The 13051-nt window shown below is 34.4% G+C and overlaps 1 protein-coding gene across 1 annotated transcript in view; it reads right to left on the bottom strand.

Annotated features, from left to right (window-relative positions):
- Positions 1 to 2187: 2187 nt before the first annotated feature.
- Positions 2188 to 13051, bottom strand: part of fstl1b (follistatin-like 1b) — a 30319-nt gene continuing 19455 nt past the window's right edge. The window contains exons 6-11 of the mRNA XM_087804843.1: positions 12848 to 12978; positions 11037 to 11155; positions 10759 to 10871; positions 7840 to 7950; positions 7646 to 7740; positions 2188 to 4281 (exon numbers count right to left, since the gene is read on the bottom strand). Of these exons, the coding sequence (XP_087660969.1) occupies positions 4237 to 4281; positions 7646 to 7740; positions 7840 to 7950; positions 10759 to 10871; positions 11037 to 11155; positions 12848 to 12978 (614 nt within the window). The 3' untranslated portion in view covers positions 2188 to 4236. The remainder of the gene's footprint in view (positions 4282 to 7645; positions 7741 to 7839; positions 7951 to 10758; positions 10872 to 11036; positions 11156 to 12847; positions 12979 to 13051) is intronic.

Below are 13051 nucleotides of genomic sequence, written 5' to 3'. Positions count from 1 at the left end.
TTCTTCCCGAGGAAGGTGGTGAGCGGAGGAGCCTCGGAACACCGTCGGTCTTGTTGGCCATTATGCAATAAGTCTGACACATTATGCAAGAGTCACTGACCGGGACGTGTCCAGCATGTTGAAAATCACCCAGAAGCTCCTTCTTTACACGTGCTTTTCTTCCTTTTATTCCTGGTTTAAACTGACTTAAAGTCACATTTAAATAAATCAAATCGAGGCATTGCATTTTCAGTAACTTTTGGAGCTTTTTAACCTTTGACTGTTGGTTCATCCAGATCCCATAGTTGACACTGAATTAGTCGATGAGCTGTTGTCTTCAGGTTTCTCGCTTTTACCTAGAAAGTTTCTTTTTTTTTGTTGGTTAAACTGAAACATGACCTTCATTGGTTTGAAATGTAACTTTATTTTTAAGGCTTTATTTTAAACTATTTCCTTTTTATTTCTGTACACTACTCCCTCCTGCTTATTATGTAAGTATAAATATATAAACCATACATAAATACTTCACTATGAGATTAAAATTGTAAAAATACTTTACTACGAGATGAAAGTAATGGAAAATACTTTAAACAAGATTTCTGTCATACAAAATACTTGACTACGAGATGAAAGTTGTATGAAATACTACGAGATTAAACCATACGTAAATACTTAACTAGGAGATTAAAATTGAACGAAAATACTTAGATACGAGATTGAAGTTGTGTGAAAATACTTTACTATGAGATTAAAGTCGTTTGAAAATACCTTACTACGAGATTAAAGTCGTAGGAAAGTACTACGAGATTAAAGTTGTAAAAAATACTTTCTTAGAAGATTAAAGTCGTGCAAAATACTTTACTATGAGATTAAAGTCGTAGAAAACACTTTATTACCAGATGAAAGTTGTATGAAATACTACAAGATTAAACCATATGTAAATACTTAACTAGGAGATTAAAGTTGAATGAAAATACTTAGATACGAGATTGAAGTCGTGTAAAAATACCTAACCATGAGATTAAAGTCTTTTGAAAATACTTTACTACGAGATTAAAATCGTATGAAAGTACTACGAGATTAAAGTCGTGCAAAATACTTTACTACGAGATTAAAGTGATAGAAAACACTTTATTACCAGATGAAAGTTGTATGAAATACTACGAGATTAAACCATATGTAAATACTTAAAGAACATTAAAATTGAAAGTTGAAAATACTTAGATACGAGATTGAAGTCGTACAAAAATACTTTAATACGAGATTAAAGTTGTGCAAAATACTTTCTTACAAGATTAAAGTCCTGCAAAAATACTTTACTACGACATTTTTAAGTTAGTAAGTAATAAGTATTTATAGAGCGCTTTTCATGACCAGGGTGACAAACCGTTTAAATACTTTAGTACGATATTAAAGTCGTAAAAAAATGCATTTTACGTCATTATTCTCATATAATATAATTTATTTAAGTTAATAGGTAGTGATGGTCTGATGAAGCTTCATGAAGCAGTGTCATGTTGTTTAGAGGTCAGTAGGTGGCGCCATCAGTTTAAAAATGATGTTTCATTAGAACAATTGTTCAAAACAAAGGAAAAATAGTGCAGAGACCGCCATCTAGTGGACTCTAAAAATAATGACACTGCTTCTTGAAGCTTCATCAGACCATCACTAGTAATAGGTGAAGGAAAATATCACAATAAGGGTAGAAATGAGCGTAAGTACATTTAAGTACATTTTTAATAGAATTGTTTTAATGTATTCTTACCGTGTTAGTTGCTTTGTTTTCTCTTCCTTTCATTAATAGTTGCATTTCTTTATTATTTGATACAAAAATGTAATAAAAAAAATCAATTAAAAATATATATATTATTAAATAAACATTCTGAACACTTTACATTGGATTCAAACTATTTTCTCTGATATTAGAGCAACTTCTCGTTTGATTTTAATTGTTTTTCTTTTAAGTAAATTCATAAAAAGGTCTCTACGGTTCAGAACAGTATTGAAGTGGTGGGGTCAAGACTGTAGACTCAACCGTTCTCTGAACCAGGCGGGAGTCGATCAGTTTTGCGTGCCCTGCGACAGCACAGGGACCTTTCCAGGGTGTCCCTCTGCCGCAACATCAACATGGTAATAAATAAATGAATGAATAAAAATGGAAACATAACCCGAGCAGGGATGAAGGAACAAACACAGACAAACATTAGATCGTAGAATGGGTTTTTTATTCGTTTACATACACAATCCTGCAGTCTCTACACTGTGTGGCGGGATATAAACTGTAACTGTGCAAAGCAACTTTCACACCGGGTCGTCAGGATGAGTCATGGAGCTCCAGGATAAACCACTTGCCACAATATTACATGTGCAGGCAAAAGGGTCGCGACCCCCCGCGGGGGGCAGGTCTAAGGCACTGATTAAAAAACGTGGTCTCTCCAGAATTGTAACAGAATACAACAAAAAAAAAAAAATGAAGGCAACAAGTCCCTCACACACACTCACACACACACACACATATGTGCACCGGTTATTAAAAGTAATACTGGACAGAGAGGCGTCAGTTAGGACGATGAAAAGGTATTGTGTCGTTGCTGGGTCCGGAGTAACGCGTCACCCGAAGAGATACATCAAAACATTTTTCATCAAAACTTTGGTTTGTAGTTTTCCACCACTCAACAGATCGGGAGGCGCCTCCACCGAAAAGAAAGCCGAGCGATCTTTGTCTCAGAAGAATATAAGACACGAATGGTTGGATATGAACCCCCGAAAAAAATAAAGCACCGAGGAGACCTCGAGGAGTCTCCCGCAAAAAAGCCAATGGACACACAAACAGTTGTTCAAATGAAGGACCAAACACTGATAACATTCTTGTCAATTTCACTAAATTAAATAATTTAAACATGCTCTTTTTCATAAGAACAATTTGAAAAATGTGTCCAAATATTTTTTTTTTAATGTAAAACAATCTATTCACAATAATTAAAATGAATTAAAAAATCTTTTTTTTTTACGACGGATTATTAGGGCCACTCAAATAAAAGATTAAAGTCATGGATAATACATTTATTACGAGAATTAAGTCATATAAAATGTTTTATTTTTTACGAGATTAAAGTACTGTAGTAGCTGCGAGATTACACTGTACGTGAATACGAGATTAAACCATACGTAAATACTTCACTATGAGATTAAAGTCGTAAAAATACTTTACTATGAGATTAAAGTAATAGAAAATACTTTCAACAAGATTTCAGTCGTAGAAAATACTTTATTACGAGATGTAAATTGTATGAAATGCTACGAGATTAAACCATACGTAAATACTTAACTAAGAGATTAAAGTTGAACGAAAATACTTAGATATGAGATTGAAGTCGTGTGAAAATACTTTACTACGAGATTTAAATCGTTTGAAAATACTTTACTACGAGATTAAAGTCATAGGAAAGTACTACGAGATTAAAGTCGTACCAAATACTTTCTTAGAAGATTAAAGTCGTGCAAAAATACTTTTCTACGAGATTAAAGTCCTGTGAAAATACTTTACTACGAGATTAAAGTCGTTTGAAAATATTTTACTAAGAGATTAAAGTCATAGGAAAATACTACGAAGATTAAAGTCGTACATAATACTTTACTACGAGATTAAAGTTGTACAAAATACTTTCTAACAAGATTAAGGTCGTGCAAAAATACTTTTATTAAGTAAGTAATAAGTATTTATAGAGCGCTTTTCAAGCGCACAAAGCGCTTAAACATGCGAGAATACTTTACTACGAGATTAAAGTCGTACAAAAATGCATTTTACTTCATTATACTCGTAATAAAAGAATGAAAAAGCTCTTAAAGTGGCCCTAATAACCATCTTGCTGATCACAAAATTAAGATTTCATTTTTCAGTATGAATTGAAACTTTAATGCCGACTTACTGATCATTTCCATCCCTACAAACTTCCATAATCTCAAACAACGTAAAAAACATCATGGATTTTCTGTGATAACTGTAAAAAAAGGTAAAAATATGTATTAAAAAAGCCCCGAGAGTAGTGCAGGGGCACAAAGACACGCTCAAACATGACAGTACTGAAGACAAGGGAACACTAGCGTACGCCTCGAAACGTCGACTCGAACACTTCAAAATGAATATCAAAGCAGATAAACATGTCAGTTTTAAGACAAAACAAACTTGGGAAAAAAAAGTAGATCAAGTATGGAGGAGGGGTGATGGTGCGAATCCTCTCCTTTATCACCGTGTCCTCACTGGACCTCTTTTGTGCTGGCCTTCATCTTCTCCACGGTTTCCTGTCGCAAATAAAAAAGACATTAGAAATGAGTCACGCAACAGTCAATGCTTACGACTCCACTCATCAAGAGACCTACTGTACGTACAGTATTGCATTATGTATTCTTGTTTTGGTATAATGTTTTTGAACATCACATTTTTTGTTTGATAATAGATTTCAGTCGTAGAAAACACTTTATTAGGAGATGAAAGTTGCATGAAAATAATTTACTACGAGATTAAACCGAACGTAAATATGACATTAAACCATACGTTAATACTTAACTCTGACATTCCGTTCTATGTTAATCTTTATCTTAATCTCCTTTGTCTTTGTTATTTGTCTTTGATTTGAATATTGATTGATTTATCTTAATACTTAGATTGTGTAAGTAAGTAAGTAAGTAAGTAATATTTATTTATATAGCGCTTTTCGAGACCAGGGTCACAAAGCGCTTAAACAATCAAAACAATACTCAAAAAAGTACATACTACTCTTTTTCTTTATTTTTCTTTCTTTTTCTTTCTCTTGTTCTTGTTCTTATTTTTATTTTATTTTTTATGAATAATTGCTGTATTGCTGTACCTAACCTAACCTAATCTAACTAGGACATTAAAATTATACGGAAAATACTATGAGATTAAAGTCGTTTGAAAACACTTTACTACAAGATTAAAGTCATAGGAAAATACTATGAGATTAAAGTAGTACAAAATACTTTACTACGAGATTAAAGTCGTGCAAAATACTTTCTTACAAAATTAAAGTCGTGCAAAAATACTTCACTACGAGATTAAAGTCGTGTGAAAGTACTTTACTACGAGATTAAAGCTGTAGGAAAATACTACGAGATCAAAGTCGTACATAATACTTTCTTACAAGATTAAAGTTGTGTGAAAATACTTTACTATGCGATTAAACACATTTTTTTGTTTGATAATAGTTTTTCAATCAAATATTGACAAGATTATAGGATTTCTGCTAGTTTGGTAATTAAAATAACATTATTGGTTGTTTCTTTTTTAGTTTTATGAAGCATTTAATTAAAGAAAATACACCCTCACCCCAAAAAAAGGTAAATAATAATTATTTATCTTCTAAAAATACTTGTTCTTAACATTTTAACACATTTAATCAGACTTCTTCAAAGTGGGGCCCCGAGGGCCGGACTGGGATAGGAGATACCATTAACACTAATAAAACAAATCTTTTTAGAAATAATTGAATGCCCATTTTAACTTATTATTTACCAATAGTTTGATTTATACAGCGTATTAATTTCTTGTCATTTTGGCAAGTATTTGTTCTTCATCAAAATGTTTTTGTTTCTAAACATTTTCAAATAAAGATCTTGTATATGAATATATAGTGATGGTCTGATGAAGCTTCATGAAGCAGTGTCATTATTTCCAGAGTCCACTAGATGGCGGTCTCTGCACTATTTTCCTTTTTTTGAACAACTGTTCTAATAAAACATCAAATCATTTTTAAACTGATGGCGCCAACTACTGATCTCTAAACAACATGACACTGTTTCATGAAGCTTCACCAGCACATCACTATGATTATAGGTAGTAATAGTGTCAGAGAAGAAGAAAGTTTAATGTTATTCACAATAAAGAAAAATGTTAGATATAAAATATATATTCAAAAGTCGACTAAGGTTCAGCAAACCAGAAGTTAATAATAACATAACTACACCGTCTGTGGCTTCAGGGAATTTTTTTTTTTCTCTCTCTCTGGAATATCTTCTCGACAGAAGTGTGAGAACGTGATGTCAAAGAAAATGTGTCTGAGGTGAGCGAGATTGTGCTGCCACGCTGTCACTCAAACCTCCCAACGCTCTAATCAATGCTTCCTTATCTTCCCTCCTGACCTTCACGAGAAGCGCCAGGACTTTTTTTTATCTCCACCATGAGGTTTGAAGAGTGTCAACCTGACCTGGAATCGATGAACACATTGTCGGCGTGTCAGCGATTGTGTCACAACAGGAGGTGAGAAAATATCGACAAACCGATATATGACGCAATTTTCTTTTTTTTTTTACGATACTTTTACGATAATTAACAGCAATGCATCGTTTTTGTTCGTTTTTTAAGCTTTCAAACCATGTTTTACTTTTATCATTGCTTTGTTGGTTAATATTTCAATAAATTGAGTATAAAATAAAATAACACCATTTTCTTTTATTTGAAATTTTTGGGAAAAAAATCGACTGAGGACGAGAGGATACAGTGGACACCAGCAGCTTTTAAAGCCAATTTCTGGACATAATTTGGTTTTTAAAAACAAATTTCATCACGAGTCATGTGTTCTGTAAATTCCGCGACACCAGAGTAAAGTACTCACCAATTTCACCAGCAATGTATCGTTTTTTCGTATGTTTTTTTAAGCTTTTAAACCACGCTTTATTGTTATCATCACTCTTCGATGGTTTATATTTCAATAAATTGTGTATAAAATAAAATAACACCATTTTTTGGTTCGCAATTAACACGCACAAATTTACGGAGTTTGTTCATTTTTGTGTTGCAATTGAATTCCTGGCCTTTAGATGGCAGCAGTCATTACCTTCTAGCAGCTAAAAGGAACAATGAAATCCTGGCGACGACCGAGGACGAGAGGATACAGTGGAAAATGCAGGAATTTAAGGGATAACTTTGTGTAAATGTAAGTGTGGTCGACAAAAAAAAGAAACTGAATGAATCCAAGAATTACTGTATTTACTGCAGTATATAGTGCATCTGAATATAAGTAACATCAACTAATTAAAACAAAAAAAATGATTTACAGTAGTCTTTAAGTATTTTTGTAAGGTTATGCTTATGGTACAACATTTTTTCTAATTTTTATTTTTTTTAAATAACATTTTTTTTTCCCCCAAATGGTTGTTTTTAACACTACAGTGAAACAATTGTATAAAAAAAAGGCAATGTTTCCTATCGGTGCTTTTGACGCCTTTCTGTTCGAGTCAGTTTTTTACGCTGCCGTCTCACCATCCATTCAATGAATTGAACAATGAAATCCTGGCGACGACTGAGGACCAGAGGATACAGTGGACTCCAGCAGATTTTTAAAGTGGATTTTTGGACATAATTTGGTTTTAAAAAACAAATTTCATCAAAAGTCATGTGATCCGCGACACAGGATCAAGAACTCGACAATACTACAAATAAATACTTGTTCCCACAGTATCAAAATATAATGTATTGTAGTCTTTACATTGTGATACCTATTTTTTGTATCTCTTGCAGGTTTCATATCGAGTTCTGGTTTTTGTTTTCGAAAGTGAGACCAGCGATTATCTTTCAAGCACAAGCCGTATTGAGTTGCATACATAATCGAAGAAGTCAAAGCACAGATGCTTCATCTCGCATTCAGACCTGGTGCTTGTTGAGCTCGGCCACACGGAGGTTCCACTCGTCCTCCGTCATCTCTGCCTCGGCATCTGCTGACTCATCCACGGTGGCCTTCTTATCTGTGGAGATAAATGGTCAAGAATTGCTCTGCGGTTGGAAAAAGAAAGTTTGTGCATTTTTGAACACATGCAGAAATGAATACAGATTTGAAGACTCACCGGTGCAGGTCATGGCGGTGCAGACCCAGTTGCCGCAAGCACAGACGCAGCGATTACACTCCACCTGAGTCTCTGCTCCGTCTTCATAAGTCTCGTCCTCCAAGGCACACTCTGCAGAAGCAGCGGAGGAATTAACAACAAAAAAAAGAAAAAAAGTGTGTGTTGTGTGAGCCTGAATCTGTACCGGAATGAAGTCGTCAGTTCCTGACATTCAGGGTTGAGTTGGGTAAACACTGAGTGTGTGTGTGTGTGTGTGTGTGTGTGTGTGTGTGTGTGTGTGTGTGTGTGTGTGTGTGTGTGTGTGTGTGTGTGTGTGTGTCCTGGAGCAGTGAACTCTGGAGAGGCAGAAGAGTTCAGCGCTCTGCCAGGAATCCTAATTTTCACCGTGACATTGCAAGAGCACTTCCTGTGAACTTTGAAGAAGTTCAATCATTTTGACGCGAAAAAATGCCGTAAATCTGAGCGTAATGATGGGAGTCTACCGACTCTTTCAAGAAACATCTGGAGAAGTTTTTATTTGTTCAGGCTTTTTCATTGATTTTATGGAACTCCTATGTTGTTCTCAGTCCTTTAAAGTATATAATTTATTGAATATTGTTTTGATTGTTTAAGCGCTTTGTGACCCTGGTCTGGAAAAGCGCTATATAAATACAAATAACTTACTTATTTACTTATATATTATCGTACAATTGGCTCAATAACAATTTAAATTAATTTAACCCTTGTGTTGTCTCAGGGTCAAGGTGACCCGAAAGCCAAAAAAAAAATCAAATGGGATTGTGGTATCCCTTGTGTTGTCTCCGGGTTCACCTCGATACCTCAGAAACATTTGTTTTCAGGCCCTCGGGTCACCTTGACCCTGAGATAACTCGAGTTAAAAACTTATAATTGCCCAGAGCAACTGTTTTCTCACACTAATGAGAGTGAATAACGATATCTTAGTTTGTTTATACCTTAGAGGAAAATGTCAAGTTATTATGATCCAATTAAAATCTTACTGATAATACAATAGAGTCTTCGAGTCCAAAGGTTAAATTGTTAGTGAGTTAATCCACTCATTTAAATCCTTAATGTCACGTGAAAACCTCTTATGAGAGTTTTCATTAAACACATTTATATTATAGGCTGTATTGTTATTTAAACCTGAAACTACTTGAATAAACAAAAAATAATTATATATAAAATCAAATATTGTGGCCAAACATGAGGTTAAAATGCTGGAATTAAAGGTAAAATCTTTAGAAAATGTAGGTTTTTCGTTTTGATGTAAAAAACAAAATGAATTGAAGAATTACAGTAATTATCGGAGCATAGAGCGCAGCTGAACATTAGCCACATCAGCTTAAATAACTTAAAAAGAAAAAGAAAAAACATTGTTTAACATGAGCTAATAACACTAAGAGATAGTTCACGTGAAAACTTTTTTAAATTTTTTTAATTAAATAAAGTTTTTTTCCCCAAATGGTGCTTGAACACAGCAGTAAAAAGACTGGATAAAATAACATCAAGAAAAGTTGTTTTAAAGATCAGGCAATTTGCTTTTTTCAGTTTTTTTTTGTCTTTATGCATAAAGTCCTTTTTTTTACGCTGCCGTCTCACCATCGATTCAATTATGGCAACTTCATGTACCGCGTCACTATTTCCTTCTTCCACCGCTACCCTATATGCTTCTTCATATGCATTTGTCCGTGTGTTTTTCATTGTGAGGTTGTAACAAAATAACTTTGTTTTTAACATTATTTTATAATTATAATATCTTAGTTTGCTAATATTAAAGAGCAAGATGTCCGTCTACAAAAAACATAGTTTTAATCACTTATTTAGACCATTAGAGGGCGATGTGAAAACAAATTATTAATTAGAAAAGTATATATTCATTGAAAACATTTGTATAATTATAAATTATAAAAAATATAAATTATACTTTATATTTAAACAGGAAACTACTTGGAAAACACAAACAGAATTAATAACAAATAATGTGGCCCTGGCAAGGAAAAATGCAATTTAAGAAAATAATTACTGTATTTACTGGAGTATAGAGCGCACCTGAATATAAGAAACATCAACTAAATAAAACTAAAAAAACTTTTATAGAAGTCTTTAAGTCACAGGTGTTGTGATTTTAGAGATGAGTTATGATGATTGTTTTTTCAAAAGAAGCTTTTTTTTCCCCAAAACAGTTGTTTTTAACACTGCAGTGGGTGCACTAGCGCCTACTAGAGGCTTGCAAAAATCCGTAGATTAGCCGCACCGTTGTATAAGCCTCAAAGTGTGTGAAAAAGGTACTCTGAAAGTAAGAACCACAATTTTAAAATAGATCCTGAAAGAAACTGGCAGCCAGTGAAGAGTTTTAAGGATCGGAGAAATGTGAGTTCTTCTACTAAAGCGGTTGAGAATTCTCGCTGTACAGTTATGTATTAACTGCAGGCGAGACACCTACTTCCTGTTAAGACACTAAAATAAACTGTAACAATAATCTAAACGAGAAGATACAAACACATGTTTGATTATAAGCTTTAGATAACGTTGTGACAACATTTTTCCAAGTTTTTAGAGATTTTCCTCAGTTGAAGGAAACAGTTTCTGGTCAGTTTTCTGCAGTGTTGAACTAGAGACATGTCTTTATCAATTACAACACACAGGTTTTTCAAACTCTTCAAAATGTGATGGAGCAGGACAATATAATCCATTAGTTTAGGTCAAAATATCAAGAAAATAAAGTCTTGAAATATAGTATCTAAGAAAATATTGCTGAAAAATAATCAAAGTGATCCAGTACTTCGAACAAGAGAACTCTGCCTATAGTTCTACTCCACGGGCCACTGCAGTCCTGAACAACCCCCTCGAGGCCCCCTTCTATAGCATCTCTGCCAGATTTAGGTCATGTGAAGTGAAGTATCAGCTATATAAGCTCACTCTTCTCTGGTGGGTTAAAGCCCGGCTTCAGGCAGTTGAGGAACTCATCAAAGCTCAGCTTCCAGTCGGCGTTCTCGTCCGAGAGCTCGATGAGGGCGTCCACGCACAGACTCCTGTGGCGGACACAAGTACACAAGTACACAATCAGAAAAAAAAAGCCTGACGCCACACGGCGTTGCGTTTCATGCAACTTCATCAGTCTGGAGACCTTCTCCTTTCGAGTTCGGCTCGTACAGGAATATTGATCGAAAAAAGCGTCGGGTTATTCTGGCACCGACCTGAGCAGCTTGTTGCTCTCCTGGTCTGCATAGGACTGCATCTCCACCAGAGAGTCGTTGTGCTGGATGAACTTCAGCAGCTCGGAGGAGTCCATCTGGGAGTCGCCGCTGTCGTAGTTCTGTGGAAGAAAAATATTTAAAAAATAAATAAAAGTCACCGACGCATGTCCAGAGTTACCATGGCAACAGTCCAAGGTCTCAATAATCGTGATTGTGGCGGCGTGCATTTAAAATGCGATATATATTCTCATGCCTTACGTGGACCGAGGCTTGTTTCAATTATGTAATGGATTCTTCACAGCGACTTAACATTCCGGCAGCTCGTTGAATTATAAATACGCAGATATTGTGCGAGAGCAGACGACACCATCGCCCGAAAGGTTTGTTCAATTAAATGATGAAACACGATTCCAGGTCTTTTTCCGTTTAATGTAAACTACACTAACAAATTTACACTTGTTAAAATATGAATATTTGTTGTATATATATATATATTTTAATTAGAGCAAAATTGAACATGTAACAGACACAAATATTACTTGATTTAAGTGTTTATATTTATTTAACTGAGCTAGGCAGCGTTAGGAGAAGCTAAACATGTATAGATGTGTACATGCTAGCTATTTATGCTACTGAGCTACATGTGTGTTTGAATTCTAAATAGTTTTTTTTATTGTTTTTAGGTTTGAGTTATTAAGCTTTCCCTTATTCCCAGTAACATATTATCAATAAAAAAACAATTAAAAGTGAGTTTTCTTAAACTGGAATATCAACTGAAGAAGCTTTTAAGCGGAATGCTATGCTAATTGCTAGCTTAGCAGACTGATAACCCTGTCTATCTTTGCATGTATTTCAAAGTTAAATCTCCCTTTATAACAAACTGATAAAATGTATAGTTTAAAGACATTTAACCAGAAATATTTTCTATATAATTTATATATTATGTCTCAAATTTAGTGGATATTAGTCATCAACCTAAAAATTAAAATAATATTTAAACAAATGTATGTCTCAGGTGGAAAACAATTGAAATTTCAATTTACATATGTCTTCAAAGTGTGTTAAAAAAATATAATAAAAATATTTTCTTTTAAAATGCAAAGTAGAACTAGTTGTAGTTGTGTTGAAAGACCCAATACACTAACATCATCCTCACCACCTTCAACAACACCAACTAAATAAAAAAAAAAGAATAACAAAATGAATAACAATATTTTCGTTGTTTGTAGCAATTGTATGTAAACCACAAATGCATCTGAACGGTTAAAAACAGACAAGATGAGATTGATATTAAGTAAAAACGATAAAGATTTAATTAAATAATCTATATATTGGCTTTCACCATGATCTCAAACATTCAGAGCAGAACAGGCGTGGCCCAGGGGCCATCTGTGGCCCTTCGACTTCATTTATGTGGCCCTAAGAAGGTCACGGTAAAACCGCACGACCATTTATGAAGTTTATTATGAACAAGACTTGTTTAACTCTAAAATAAAACTTTATTGGTTCAAGGGTATTTTTCCTTTTTTTATTTGTTCTTTTTGTGGATATATTCGCTCATGATATTTTCAAATCATTGTTTTAAGGTGGTTTTGTATCAAATTTTTAAGTAAAACACAATCTGAGAACTGATATGCCTTTTCTTTTTTTTTCTTTGTTTAGTCTTTTAAAACGATATTCCCACACACTCACTCACAGTATGTAAAGGATTAATCATTTCCCACTCTTGCTACAGTCTAGAGTAGATATAAACAGGTCGTTTTTACTTGGAAAAAAAACAACTAATTGAAACTGAATGGGGGAAAACCTACTTTAAAGTACTTGAGCAGGATCTCGGAGAAGTTGGATCCCTTGACAAACCAGCCGTCGGGAACGACCTCGGTCTGGAGCCACTGGATCACACGACTCCTCAACTCGTTGCGGTCGGCTGCGTAGCACACCACTAGGGGGAGCGTAAGAGGGGGTTGAATTAGATTTCCGGCTCACACCACCTTTAGATCGAGGACCGGTTCGGA

Source organism: Callionymus lyra, chromosome 12 (assembly GCF_982586985.1).
Source record: "Callionymus lyra chromosome 12, fCalLyr1.hap1.1, whole genome shotgun sequence".
NCBI lineage: Eukaryota > Metazoa > Chordata > Actinopteri > Syngnathiformes > Callionymidae > Callionymus > Callionymus lyra.
This window is presented reverse-complemented; position numbering and strand designations above follow the sequence as displayed.